The 15,330-nt window shown below is 39.5% G+C and overlaps 1 protein-coding gene across 1 annotated transcript in view; it reads right to left on the reverse strand.

Annotated features, from left to right (window-relative positions):
• Positions 1 to 2,489: 2,489 nt before the first annotated feature.
• The window catches only part of BICC1 (BicC family RNA binding protein 1), a 302,450-nt gene continuing 289,609 nt past the window's right edge, over positions 2,490 to 15,330 (reverse strand). Inside the window, exons 19-21 of the mRNA XM_082854713.1 lie at positions 11,540 to 11,700; positions 8,746 to 8,845; positions 2,490 to 2,655 (exon numbers count right to left, since the gene is read on the reverse strand). Of these exons, the coding sequence (XP_082710839.1) occupies positions 2,525 to 2,655; positions 8,746 to 8,845; positions 11,540 to 11,700 (392 nt within the window). The 3' untranslated portion in view covers positions 2,490 to 2,524. The remainder of the gene's footprint in view (positions 2,656 to 8,745; positions 8,846 to 11,539; positions 11,701 to 15,330) is intronic.

Raw genomic sequence — 15,330 nt, forward strand, 5'->3', positions numbered from 1 at the left:
ATATAAATTTATTTTTCATATAACACTTGATTCGTTTAGAAAAAAATTCCCATTTTCAATGTTTAGTTCCATCTCTCATTTTTTAAAAAAAATCACTAAAAGGACAAAAACCCACACAAAAATACAATCTGTATCTGTTCTATATTTACAGATAACCGGTCACTATTAAGGCACAGATTGATTAAAAACATTTATTCAAATAATCCAAATATTTTGTGCATCATATAACACTGACAACACCGTATACTGTAGTGTCATAATCCCTTCATTGCATCAAGAGAAAGTGAGAAAAGTAATTTCCAGTGTTTTTTATTTACTTTTTTAGCCACCCTATTTAATCTGGTTTAATTGGGACAATTTTCCCTTTGGCATAATATCAAAGCACTGTTCATAAAACCTATATCAACTCAATACTGCAAATCATTCCATCGTCCTCCTGTTGCAAATGCATGGTAAAGAGCTGGGGGGAAAGACTCCAAATGATTATTTTTTATTTGGGGAGGAGGTCTTATTAAAGAAATGGTAAAATTTAGAGCACTGAGTTGTTGCACAGGAAACAGATCTGGTATTCTTACTCTACTGCTGAGTGTGTAGCATGCTGTGTTCATATAGCCATATAAGGCAGGAAGCTCCACGTGATGACCTGCATACATGTGACATACACGCAGGATCATTCCACTGTACTTGTGAAGGGAGCGATTTAGTTCTACATCCATAAGCACATACAGTTCTGTTTGGGAACAGGCATCTCCTTAGTGCTGTTATAATTGATAATTTTATGACAGGCCCATTATCTATGCCTTCACGGTAACCAACTCTTTTTTTTTTTTAAGTGAAAATTTTTCGGTGTGCAAAATTTCTCTCCGATTCTTGTTCTTACTTTAATGATAAGACTTAATTAACCATGGAAAAAATCAGACAAGTATTTCTGATCCCACATTTGTATGAAAGTCCCCAATTGTTGTGTATGAATCTAATGCCTTCTGTGGAGAGCACGTGACAGTGGTTTATGTCCATGTAGAAAATCTCGAATACTGAACATAAATAAGTCATTACAGTACAGGTAAGTCACCACGTGTCCTATGGGAAAGTTTTCCAACAAATTAATACACTTGGAAATAATATTGCTTTGAAGAAAGAGAGGCACTTAGTGATTGTCTTCATGGATTGAAAACCCTTCATAAATCCATAATAAGATGTCTGAAAAGACCTAGGAAACAATGTTGCCTGATTTCTTGGACTTTCACAGTATCAAGATTGTAACAACGAGTTTAGCCACTTACAAAATAGTCTTTTATTTTTCCTCCTTCAGAACTCTGCTGTCTTTGTAAACTGTCACCCTGGAGACTTAAATAAAGCCTTTCCATTCTCAACAAACCCCAGTCTACTTCAAGCAGACAGATATGGTTTTAGGCGAGTCCTGTGACCACATGGAGCACAGCTAATGTGTACATAAGGACAGTGATGTATTTCTCCTCCTCATGGCAACAGTGCTGTCTTGTCAGATGATTATTTATCTTTTTTAAATAAAGTGACAATCTAGGGCTCCAGTTATTGAATGCCGTCCATTCTCTACCATAAATCTCTAGTAGATATCAACTTAATCAGTTATGTACGGTATGCTTATAATATCTAAAAATAAAAGTTTGATATAAATAAGTGTCCTTTAGTGGCAGTATACTAAAAATAGCCCTTTGCCTTCAGACAACCATTAAAAACATTTTAGCAATAAAGGCAGCAGCTAAATATGATAACTGCAAAGGGTTAATATTGCAAAGTCCATTTGGTGTTTCTTTGCTCGCACCTGTTACAGTGAACTAGGTTCATTGCTAAGTGTTTCTAGGATGCTGACATACATGAACAGAACTGGTCCATAACCAAGTGGAGTCACTTACATTTCCCAAGGTCACAGACTATTCTGCACAGAAACTAATAATCCAGTACCACCATGTCAAATAAAAATTTAACGCAGTCTGATTTGTACCAATACATCAGGTGACAAAAACGAGAGAAAGAGAGATAATTTCCACAGGACAAGAAGTAAGAAAGTGTAAAGTGCTGAAAGACCTCAATAATTATTTTAAAGCAGTACCAGAAAATCCCACTTTGATTATTTTTTTTAAAAAATCCCCAAATACCCAAACAAAATAAGCAAACAAACAAAATAACTTCTGTGTTTTCTGGCATCCCAGATGTCAACTCAGCCTTCATGTTAAGTAAAAAAAAATCAGTGCATATGTTATTATATAGGTAAATAAAAACAGGAAATAAAGCCCTACCCTCATATTGCAAATTCTGTCCAATTGCCGTTAGGAAAAAAAAAAGTAATCCTCATGTGGCATTCTGTATGATGACATAAGAACATCATCATCTCTCTCTTCGGCAGAAAGTTCAGGTGCGAATAAGATGCTTTGGTCCTGATACCAGACACCCGAGTGCTGAGGACGGTGTGCAGTGAAGGCTGTTCACAGATCTCCTGCGTCCGACTTGACAGAGTTGGCGGGCGTGTGCCTGGACGGTACTGCTACCAGCGGCCACTGACACTAGCAATGTCTGAGTGATACTGACGGGGTAGCCTCCCACTTGCTCCGCCTTCCAGGAAAGAGGTGCGTGTATTTGGCGGTTCAAAGAGCTTTCTTCGGTTTTTATTTAGTTCTACAGAGAGAGAGAAAGAGAGAGAGAGAGAATCAGCACGTGGCAGTAGAGCTCAGCTCAGAAAATGGTGATGTGGTAGGTTCTGGGGAGAAAGTCAAGTAGGTAGCAAAAGGAAAACCTTTAAGTTGACCGTCAAGACGTTTTTGAAATGCTAGAAAGTCTGATATGAAAGGTAGCCATTTGTAGCTGAGAGAACCAAGGACAGCGAATCACTTTTACTGCAGTTCGTAAAGTATCTGGGGACTATATCCTCAGAACACTCTCAAGTCCAAATATACAAAATAGTTTCACCGATCCCAAATGTCATTTCAGAGGCAAAGGGAGAGGCACCATCAAAGCTGGTGAAAGGCATATGAGAGGATGTATTACCAGTGATACAGAAAATTATTATAGCTCATTAAACTCATCCATGTCAAACACAGTGATCATTAAATTATTTAAGTCGACATGAAAAGAGGATCCCACTTCTAAACACCAGAATACTGGAAAAGCACACTGATCTGTTAATCCACAGCCCCGGGTACGAGGGAGACGCAAGAGGGAAGAGATACGGGGATATACGTATATGTATAGGTGATTCATTTTGTTATAAAGCAGAAACTAACACAACAACATCGTAAAGCAATTATACTCCAAGAAAGATGATAAAAAAAAAAAATCCACAGCCCCGTGGCTCCACTGACTCATGATGACTACACTCCTTGAGTCAGAAAGGGCTATATGAAGAAGCATATCGCATCAGCAGGAGGTTTCTTTGAATAAAAAATCAACTTAGTAAACATAGCAACAGTTAAGGAAATTAATACAATTGAAAACAACCAATATGTGAATCCAAATTTTCAGGGAAAAACAAAGATCCTCGATTTTCATTTTAAACAAACCAGAGTACTGGTTGTTTAGTTTATGTCTTTTCCCAAGTAAAAATTATTAACCAGAAAGGTGAAAAATGGAAGCAGCCTACCTTGTTTATGACTATGCAATACCCCATCCTCCCCTCCATACACACATTCTCAAATTCTCAAGTCAACTGATGTGATTATTACTAACGAACTCATACAAGTAAACAGAATTGTCAGACTCTAGAAAGCAGCGTTTCTGATAGCCACCAAATGCAAATATAGTTGACCTTCGAATAGCGCGGATTTGAACTGAGTGGGTCTACTTATACATGGATATTTTTCAATAGTAAATACTACAGTATTACACAGTTGGTGGCATCTGCAGATGCAGAGGAACTGTGGACACAAAGGGTGACTATAAGTTACATGGGGGTTAACTCCTGTGTGGTTCAAGGGTCAACTGTATCTTCAAACTTATTCACTCTCAAGTAGACAGAATATATAGTTGATGTGTTTAAAGCTGTTGTCTTTTTCTCTGGGAGGGTAGTGAAGCAAGTGATTCAGCACCTTTAATTATCTGCATGGAACTCAGGACTTTTTCAACCATACACACACAGCCCCATTCTGAGCTCTGAGATTACACAGCAAGCTATGGCCTGCTACAGCAACGCTGAGGACGAGAACAGAGGCTCAGGCAGGTTGCAGCGGGTCGTAGGTGGCCAGGGACAGCCATATGGCCAGATGTACTCCTGTCTCCCAAGTGCTAGAAGCAGGATCAATACCCTTAACATTTTACCCCACTGCTTTCCAAAATGTAACTGTCCGCCCTATAGGGGTGACGCAGGAGTGAAGACACCTCTTTTCTGTTCACATTTAAGTCTTAGGGGAGAAGAGAACCAACAGTAATTTATTAGAGCCTATTATACGACAAGCACTTTACATTCGTTGTGTCCTATTTAAGTCCTCCTTAAGGGGTAGATAATATTACCATCCTCCATTTTATAGATAAGGAACCTGAGTTTTAAAAATAGATGAAGTAACTTGCCCACATGCCTGTTAAGTAGATAAGGAACCTGAGTTTTAAAAATAGACGAAGTAACTTGCCCACATGCCTGTTAAGTAGATAAGGAACCTGAGTTTTAAAAATAGACGAAGTAACTTGCCCACATGCCTGTTAAGTAGATAAGGAACCTGAGTTTTAAAAATAGACGAAGTAACTTGCCCACATGCCTGTTAAGTAGATAAGGAACCTGAGTTTTAAAAACAGACGAAGTAACTTGCCCACATGCCTGTTAAGTGACAGAGTTGAAACCCTGCCTGCCTGATGCAAAGGTCTATGCTATGGGCTTCAGTGGTCCATCCATTGGGCGGAGATCAACCGAGGTATCAGGAATACAAATTTGAGAAATTGGTAGTTTCAGGTATGTAGATAACAGAGCTTTCCTTAATATTTTATATGGATATCAAATTTACTTTTTAAATAGATAAAGCTTAGAAACTCTGAAGAAGCAAAGAAGATATTACAAGCAAAAGACACATGCAGGCATGCGTATAGATGGCTATTGTTTCAAGTTCCTGAAGAAACACAGTAGCAATGACATTCCTATCACACGTATCTTGTTTAAAAAACAAACACATAAAGTTCAGAGATCAAGACAGAATTGAATATATTTAAAGGCAAATTTATAGGAGAGTTGAGAATAAATGAATCCCCTTAAACACAGCCTGGGAAAGTTTTATCACCTTCAAATGAGGAGAATTTCTTTGGCCTCCATTTTCTCATGGGGAAATAACCCATGAATCAGGAGGACATTCCCACACTATAGAGAAGGAGAAGAAAGGAGTAAGTCAAACACCGTTCTCCATGAGCACATGAAAACAGTTGGGCCAATGAAGACAAAAATTTTTGACAGACATTGAAAAAACTTCATTCTGAAAAGTCACATGAGCTAGATTTTTGAGAGGACAAATGATCATAAAGAAATTCAGCCACTCCCTAAAGATGTAATTTCTAAGAGTACATATATAGAGATATTCCAAGTGTGAAGCACAGAGATAAGTCTTCAAGATTATCAAGTCCTACTGAAGAGACTTTAGTTCTTGTTGTTTTTTAAATTAGAAAGCAAACTCCCTCTTCTGATTTTTTTCAGTAAGCCTAAGGGATAGTTTGAGAAAATACCAACCTTTTTCTTTGAAATTCCAAGGTTCACACAATCCTGGCAGCTCTCAGGATCTTGTTGCGGATCTGAACAGAGTCACAAACTAAAAGAATAGGTCAGGAAATGTTAGATCTACCTGAGGCTGTGGCGGAAAGCCTGTCAACAGGATGCTAAACTTCCTTTCACTGAGTCCCTGTACGTTTAGTTAACCAATCACTAAAATACTCAGAAATCCATGAATTTTCAAAAAATCGTGGATTTGAAAAAAAGATGAAATTTTTTCTCTGATTCATTCCTGTCAGAGATAAATCTCATCTCCTCCTATAACATTAAAATAAATGTCTTCTGGCCCAAGATTAAAAGCAAACCAAAACCTTATACTGAAAGAACAACTCCGATTTTCAGTTAAAAATCTACAAAATTTTAAAAAGTAGTTTGAGCAAACTCTGTATCTAACCAAACTATGTAACCACAAGACAAACCTAAGTCGAGGCTGACCTGATATCCTGCCTCTACCTGGAAATGAAGTATTCTGAGACTTTAAATGAATGTCTTTGTCATCAGAGGAATTGAACTGGAAAAAGCAGCTTTTTGATGAAGGGTTTCTCAATAAAAACTTATTCCTTGCAGAGAAAATGATTTACCAAGTTCAAACAAATGCACTTCAACAAAGTAAGGCAAAATCATCCTTAAATAATCAAATACTTCCCACTGTACAGAGCATTCATAAGGCATCTTATTCAAAGTCTCTAATTCCCTTTAAAAGCAAGAGGACCTGTGAACCTCACTGAGAGAGGCAGTCTATAGAAATAGGATATAACCTCAAAAGAACACATTGAAGATGATGATTAGAGAAAACATTCTTTTAAACGGGGACTCAAAACCCCTCCCGTTTTTGCACTCTACTCTCCAAAACCCACCTAGAATATATCACCAATGTATCCCAGAGTAAAAGTACTGAAGATCCACTTGGAATCTATGAAAATATTTAGAGATATCTGCTTGTTGCTGGAAGCTTTAGAGAGTTTGGAATTGGGTTGGTACACAAAGAAAAGACTTAATTTTCATTGTACTGTCACGGATATTCCACAAATCTCTAGTGAAAGATTATGGAGTTCTGAAACATACACTTCTTTGGTATAAGTGTGCGGCCCCATAGACATATTTTAACAGTATAGACATGGTGATTGAGTTAATAAAATTTCAAGTAGTATATCAATTCCATTTTCGAATTAATAAAATAATGTAAAAATATATAAAGTTAATTTGGATCCAGAAGTAACCCTCTGAGACTGAGCTTTAGGGTAAAGAAGTTGAAAACTATCCTATTGCCACAGATAGTAAAAAAAAAAAAAAAAAAAAAAAGAAAGAACAATAATAATACATATCATTAAAACTGCAGGTTATTTTCACTGTGCCTGATGATATACCACATGGAAGGACAGATTTTAGAAATGGAAGGTGACCTTACACAATCATCTACTCCAATCCACCTTCACAGTTAAGAAACCACAACCAAAAGAGGTTTGCAAACTCACCCAAGGGTACATGACTTGGAGAGGCAAATCTCACATCTCCTTATGTGAATATAGCGTTCTTTCCACTATAACCAAGCTGATCTGATGAGTGAACGGGAAGCAGTGGCTGCCCTGTGGAGCACCATCAATGCAGCCGCTTGGGTATATAGGGTGGAGGAAGACTTCTCAAACTGATGTGTGCAGGACTCTATCCAGACAGAAGCCTAACGGGCTGCTCAATGGCTGAATTTCTGCACCTATTTCAAGGCTACTATTTCAAGGCTTATATCTGCTTCAGATATATACGATTTCCTGTGGGGAGGTGGGCGGCGCTGATCAGCTGCTATAAAATAATGCAAGCGCAATCTGCTGCTGAAAGAAAACGGAAAACCACCGAGGCTTTTAGTTTGATGGTTCAATTAGCGAATGCTGTTTAGAAAGGGCTTTCACCGGTTGGATGCCACTGCTGGCCGCATAAAAGCATAGCCTACGAATTCAGTGTTTTGAAAAGCAACGTCATTTTCTCACCACACCTGACGTTTGGCTCTGTCTTTCTGAGAGACTGGCACACATATAAAACTGGCATTCATGAACTTGATCAGAAAGACTTCAAAAAGTAACCTCATTTTTCTGCCCCCCAGATTCCTTCCTCATATTTCTCTAAACACCTTTTTGGGGTACATTGTTATGTATTTGCCAACTCATCACGTGCCCATTCCTTCCACGTGGGAGGTACCTAGTAAATACGTATAGAGCATTTTCTTAGAACATGCAAAAGATGCACAAAGGCGGTGGTCTGGGAGACAGACCTTCAGACTTTCCTTCATTCTGTGACTACTTTTACGATACTACCCTCTTCTGTGACTCACAAATTCTATTAAAACTTGGGGTAGGGCTTCCCTGGTGGCGCAGTGGTTGAGAGTCTGCCTGCCGATGCAGGGGACACAGGTTCGTGCCCCGGTCCGGGAGGATCCCACATGCCGCGGAGCAGCTGGGCCCGTGAGCCATGGCCGCTGAGCCTGCGCGTCCGGAGCCTGTGCTCCGCAACGGGAGAGGCCACAACGGTGAGAGGCCCGTGTACCGCCAAAAAAAAAAAAAAAAAAAAACTTGGGGTAAAGTTAAAAAGCATTAAGACAAGAAATACCAATTCTCTTTTTCTCTGGTGCAATGATCTCAGCTGCTATGCAGGAACACATGCATTTAAAGCGTGACAGCCAATCCAGAATAATTATTCATGAACGCAATGATCACTGCTTAATACAACCGCAAAATGGAGAATTAACCTGCTCCCTCATCCCCACGTTCTGCAAAGGGCAGTTTTGGTTAGATCTTTCCGAGGAGATCTGTTTTAAGGAAAGACGCTGTCAAGGCAGGTTTTCAGGCAATGCCTTGACAAAGCAGTGGGCGTATTCTTGGCATTCGTCACACTGTTAGTGGGAAACACTCTGAAACCACAACCCCGAAGCTGCCAGGTAGTAAGCAAGGGGTTGATGGGCAGAAGCAGCCCCACTGGCTGGAGACCAACGACAGAGGTTCTTCAGACTTTAAAATATGAACAAGAACATTTCTATTCACCTGAGATTGCAAGCAGCATTTTCCTCCTGGCACCGAAAGTTGTAATTCCCAGCTCCTTCAGATCCTGATCTGTGAGAGTGAGGAATGTCTGAAGATCGATCTGTGGGTGAACAAATCATCTATAATCAATATATTAAGTATCTTTCTTCTTCAGCATAAATCCTACTCATTGCTACACTTATTTTATTTATTAATTACGCTCTGCCTACTTTCAAAAAAGAATGGTGGGGACAATACAAACCTAAGGGACAAGAGTTAAGTAATAAAGGTGGTAAAATGAAAGTGATGATTCCAGCAGAAGACTTAATCTAAGCCAGTGATTTACTGCAATGGAGATATAAACTTAGGCATCCTAAGGTCTTAGCATCCTGGCAGCCAGGGCAAAAAGGGAAACAGAAATTGCACAGTTTTGTGATCTGATGAAAGGAAGAATACATACTTGTCCAGAAGAGAGAAAGTAATTCTTAGTTTTAGATTCTGACTTGGTTAAGTATATCTCCATAAAAAGAGACTGAATAATACCATAAAGGGTATCTTCCATTGTGTTCTACATAAAAATGATAGCAGAATTCACAGTCTACCTCAGACCCATGACTCACTTTGCTTAACCCAGCAGGCTATCTCTGAAAGTGGCATACATCAAGTATTTCTAGCAACAGTATAAATGTACTTCCTGGCAACAATGTGTGAGGGGAAGTAGCTCAAGAATCCCACCGTTCCTTGTGAAGACTGTGTGAGGAACAGAAAGGCAATGGGCTCTGAAGCCAGAGAGACTTGGGTTCAGGTTCTGACTCTGCCATTACTAGTTGTGGGCACCGAGAGCTGACAATCCTATATACCTCACAGGGTTGTTTTGGGCCTCAAATATGATCTTAGATATAATGCAATGTGCTCACCAAAGGGGTAAAATGGTTGGCAGCTACAGTTAGTAATAATGAACACAGACATATCATCTGTGAAAGTTGCTAAATAAATTTCATCCTGGTTACAATACATTAAATCTCACAAGGTTACTTAATGGGGGATTCTTGTTAAGTCATATCTGTATATGAGAAAATATCCTACATAAAGGGAATAGTACCAAATTTCAACAAACCTGAAAACAGTAAAATATACTTTTTATTCAAATTATATAGAAATTAATTTGAAATTTTCTGTTTTGATATTGAAGGTTACATCCAGATCTTGAAAAACCTTTTCATTTACCATTTATCACAAATCTAGAGCTATGTTTTTTAGAAATTCTGTCCAGTGGAGACTATTTCAGGGATCCTCAAACTCTTTTTAAAGGGCCAGAGAATAACTATTTTAGGGTTAGTGGTCATCCTGTCTCTGTTGCAACTACTCAACTCTGCTGGTTTAGCTTGAAAGCAGCCACAGGCAATATGAGGCAATTGAGTTAGTGTGGCTGTGTTCCAAGGAAACTTTATTTACAAAATTAGGCAGCAGGTCTGCAGGCTGCAGTTCACTGACCCCTGCTCCAGTTAATATCAGATGAAGCCAGTCTGACTTTATATTATCACGTTGTCTTCCTTTTTGAAGTAACTAGATAAGAAGTACCCATAATAAATTTCTGTGCTTCTTCAAATAGGAAATAAGAGATTTAAAGCAAACCCAGAATATCACTGAATAACATCTAGTCACTTACTTCTAAAACCTTCTGTGCACGAGCAAGTTAAAATACCTCAGCCCTGAGCTTCTCAATCAGCCACCTGCGTCTAACCAGGAAGACTAAATAAGTAAATGCAGTTCTTTAATGCACTGATGATGAACGTGTTATTCAACTTAGAAAATCCTTGGTTACATGAACACTAATTTAGGTTTAGGGAAAAGAAAACAAAATCATTGTCCTAAAGTCCAAAATACACATGACAACGTTTTTCTTGGTGTTAAAGAACAAATAAGTTCAGCAATTAAACTTAAGTTAGGGGCAATACATTAGATTTATGATATAAAGTGCCTTATAATAAAAATCTTAGATTATTTACTGATTGATGCATGCCAGGGAATTACTGGCATGTAATCTAACATGAAATGAAGCCCAGCTAGCATGAAACTTGGACCATGTCAGGACTTGAAAAGCAGATACATTTAGAGAACTATTCTAACTTTCTGTTGCCTTGAGTTAGCTGTGCCCTGGTAATATGACAACACAATTAGAAAGAAGCACACTTAGGGGCTCTCTTCTTTATGCCAGTGCGTCACGGCCACGGCTGATCAGTCTGGCCAAAATCCACGGTAGGGATGTTTCAGAAGACATCTTAGTTCTGCCTCAGTTCAGGCAAAACCCAAACAGTAAATTAATGAATATGTTAACATGTATAAAAAGTGCATTATCTTCTGTGAGAACTTCAGTAACATGATTAGGATGGTGTCACAAACAACCATAGTTATTTATCTCAGACGCTGTTACTTACTTTTGAGTGCCACAAATAAAAATAAGAACAGATGAAAGAGTAAAATCTGATTAAATATAGAGTTATTGCTGACCTTAGGGAATTTGTGAATCAAAAGTTCCTATAAATCAAGACACTCATTAGGTCTTTTAGCTAAAACTGATGAAGGTGTTTTTGCAAACACAGCTTCCTACATTTCTGCGATCCTGTGTTTACCAGTTGCACTAAATAAGAAATAAGATGGCGACAATTTCCTTGGAAGCCAAAATAAGCTATGAGACTTGAATAAACGCTCAGCGAAAACACAGTCATAGATAAATGAGTGATTTCATTCTAGAAGTCATCCTACACACAAGCAAAACAAAGATGCCTGGGAAGATAAATAAATAACCACCGACCTCTTGTTGCTGGAAGACGTCTGTGTATTTGCCCAGGCCCAGTTTGCTGAAGAGCTCAGGGAGGTCAGAGCCTTTGAAGGAGCTGTTCAGGTTACAGCCATTGCTTCCTGTCAGCGAGGAAATGCAGTCCATGTAATTGCTACTGCTGAGATAGTGCTCCGCTGAAAGGCAGAGGGAAGACAGGCCTGGAGTGTAAGTGCCCAGGGAGAGCATGGCGTAATTAAAAGCTTTAATCGCTCAAATAGTTCAGACTCAGTGTTTTGGGCTGAACAGACCAGTAACTGCAGAAACGCAGCAGTCCTTTACTGAAACACTGGCTTTTCATTAAGGAAGTGCTGGTTACGGCTTTCAGGGAGGCTCTCCCCATTTAAAAGGTTACACTTGGGAGGGAGCAATTCGGCAACAGGGCCTCCGTAGTTAATAATCATTAAGCATATTCTCCCTGAGCATTCAGGAACATTGGCTCTTCACAACTGATTTGATGTTAATTAAACGAGGAAGTGGAAGCAGGACCCCTAGGACACAATAAAGGTAAGGAAAGTTACAGGCTCCTTTTAGATGCAGGCTGGCCCTCTGTATCCACACTTGTGCTTTTCTGTGGTCAAATAAATACTATGATACTATCACATATAAATCTCATTTCCCTCAAACATAATTGGGCAGTGAGTTCATGAAATAGAGAGTTTCCAAAATCAAGAGTAACATATGAATGAAAAGAATGATGCTGGAGTTCCTGGATTTAACTTACAACAAAAACAAATCCATCTGGGGGAAATTCTAAGACAGCCATGCCGAGCTTTGCCTTGGCTCTGCTACTGATCTGGTGGGCAAAGATTTCCCCATGTTGTCTTTGGTTCTCAGACCCAAGGACATGCAAAGCTGGGTGACAGACTAGTGAGCCACACCAAGTACTTGACCAAATTTTCAAACACTCTTCAGGAGCTGCTTTGGAGAATCTAGCAGAGTTATGCAGCCATTCCTACCACCCTGACCAACAACTGACTCTCATCCATGTGGAAATTCTGTTCTCTTATACTAAAGGTGCAGCTTCAGGGGGGTTCCCAGATTGATGCGGGCAGAGGACACTCACCTAGGTATCAGATCCATCTAGTCTCCTCTGGGATCAGTGCATTCAGCAAATCTAAGAATTTTGTTCTGCATTGCACTGGGTGCCACTAATCACTTTCTCCGGTTGTTTTCATCTCCCAATTGAGAAATCCTATATATGTTTCAACTGGAAGGAATTTCTTTTTTTTTCTTTTTTTTTGCGGTACGCAGGCCTCTCACTGTTGTGGCCTCTCCCGTTGCGACACGCAGGCTCAGCGGCCATGGCTCACGGGCTTAGTTGCTCTGTGGCATGTGGGATCCTCCCGGACCGGGGCACGAACCCACGTCCCCAGCATCGGCAGGCGGACTCTCAACCACTGCACCACCAGGGAAGCCCGGAAGGAATTTCTTGATAAGGTTTCTCTTCCTTTTAAAAACAGGTATTTTATCTCTTGTAGGAAGAATGTGTAGCGAAAAGGACCCAGGACCAAGCCCTGATGCGCTGAGCCCTGGAACACTCCACCAATTGAAGGTAAGGCCCCAGAGTCACCAAAAAAGATTGAGGAGGAATGACCAGTGAGGTACCGGTTTGAGGGTGACACAGAGCAGAGTGTGATGAGCACACTGGAGTGACCACTGGACTTGACAACACGGAGGTTACTGTCAGGCTGACCACATAATTTACTGTCCAAATGATAAATTTACTTTCTTCGAGGAAAAAAAAAAACAAAGAGGGAGTTACTGAGGAATTACAGTGGAACAACTGGTGAAACAGGGATACCCAGAGAAAACCTAGACATTGGTGACCTTGACATGGGTGTCAAGAAAACTTTTCTGAAGCTTTGTTGTTCAGTACACTAGCCATTGGCAACATGTGGTTATTGAGCACCTAAAATGTGCTAGTGCGGATTAAAAATGCACTCTAAGTGTGCAATGCCACACACCATATGTAAAGACAGTACAAAGACAGGGTAAAATATCTTTACGTTGATTACATGTTTAAATGATGATAATTTATATACGTTGAGTTAAGCAGAGAGATCAGCAAAAAGTGAAAAAAATATTTTAAAATATTCTTAGTGATAAATATTTATTATGGTACACAACTTTTTCTTACATTTCTTCTCATCTTAACTACTTATAGTATCCATATTCTCTTTTAACTCCCTAGGCTCTTAAAACATCGGACAAAGGCCAAGGAACAGTGCTTTTTTAATCAATCTTTTTTAATTAATGAATCCCCTATCTTAACCCTAATCCTGAATTTCAATGCAGCTAAGTCACACAGTCAATTTTAATTATCCAGGATTCAGTGCAGGGAAAGGGGATAAAGATAGAAGAAGAGAGGCACAAAGCTAATTGATACTGGAATATAAAACAGAGATCATTTCCACCCCGAGATGTGCACCTGGCACCAGCCTGCCTCTCAGCTCCATTGTCCTGTCAGCAGTAGAGGACCTAGCCCAGGACTAACAGGAAGACTCCAGGATACTACTGACAGTACGCCTGGGAATGAAAGAGTTGACCATGCTTTCTTATTTAGACTTGGCCGACCCCATGACTGGTCTTTTCAAATCTGAGACTCTTGACAACATGGCCCACTTGATTGATGGTAACAACTGGCTGTTACTGTTTACTAGGCTCATTTAGATTGCCTTTCTCCAAGTATTCTTCAAATACTCCAGGGTATGTGTTTCAGGAGTCCAGATTCATCAAAAACCCTGAAATAAGGCATTAGGGGAATATCTTGTGATTACTGTGTCAGTTCTTGTCTGTTTACCTATTTATACAGACATGTGGGTGCTGTTACAGACACAGCCACTGGACTCATGCTGCATCTTAATCATATTTGTTCAAAGCCTATGCTTTAAACGTTTTCTTTCCTGATACTTTCAGTTAGCGCTACATCTTGTCATCTTGAAAAATCTTGCTGTTCACCTTTGGTAGCCAAAGGTGACTGGGCAGACTTCTATTGTCTAAGATACTAATTTGATCACATTCTGCTCAACTCCTTTACATCCCTGCCTTTTCCGCATCATTCTGATGTTTGTGTGTGCATGACTCATTCGTATATTCATTCCACGAACACTTACCAAGCACCTACTAGGTGTCAGACACTGTTAGACATCTGAGAAGAAATAATAAGTTAAGAAAGAAGGCACAGCCTCCTGTTAGTGGGATTGTAAATTGATGAAGACGCTATGGGAAACAGTACGGAGATTCCTCAAAAAATTAAAAATAGAATTGCCATATCCAGCAATTTCACTTCTATTTACCCAAAGAAAACAGAAACACCAATTCAAAAGGATATATGCACCCTATGTCCACTGCAGCATTATTCGCAACAGTCAAGATATGAATGCAACCTAAGTGTCCATCAACAGATGAACGGATAAAGAAAAGGTGGTGTGTGTGTGTGTGTATATATATATGTATATATACACACACACACACACACACACACACAAATGGAATATTATTCAGTCATAAAAGAAAATGAAATCTTGCCATGTGCGACAACTTGGAGGGATCTAGAGGGTATTTTGGTAAGTGAAGTAAGTCAGAAAGAGAAAGGCAAATGCTGTATGATCTCACTCATGTGGAATCCAAAGACAAAAACAAAACAAAGTGAAAACAGACTCACAGACACAGAGAACAAAGGGTGGTTGCCAGAGGGGAAGTGGGGGTGGGAGTGAGATGAAGGGGATTAAGAGGTGCAAACCTCCTTAGTTATAAAATAAATA

This window comes from Leucopleurus acutus (assembly GCF_964270905.1).
Source record: "Leucopleurus acutus genome assembly, chromosome: 14".
NCBI classification, from domain to species: domain Eukaryota; kingdom Metazoa; phylum Chordata; class Mammalia; order Artiodactyla; family Delphinidae; genus Leucopleurus; species Leucopleurus acutus.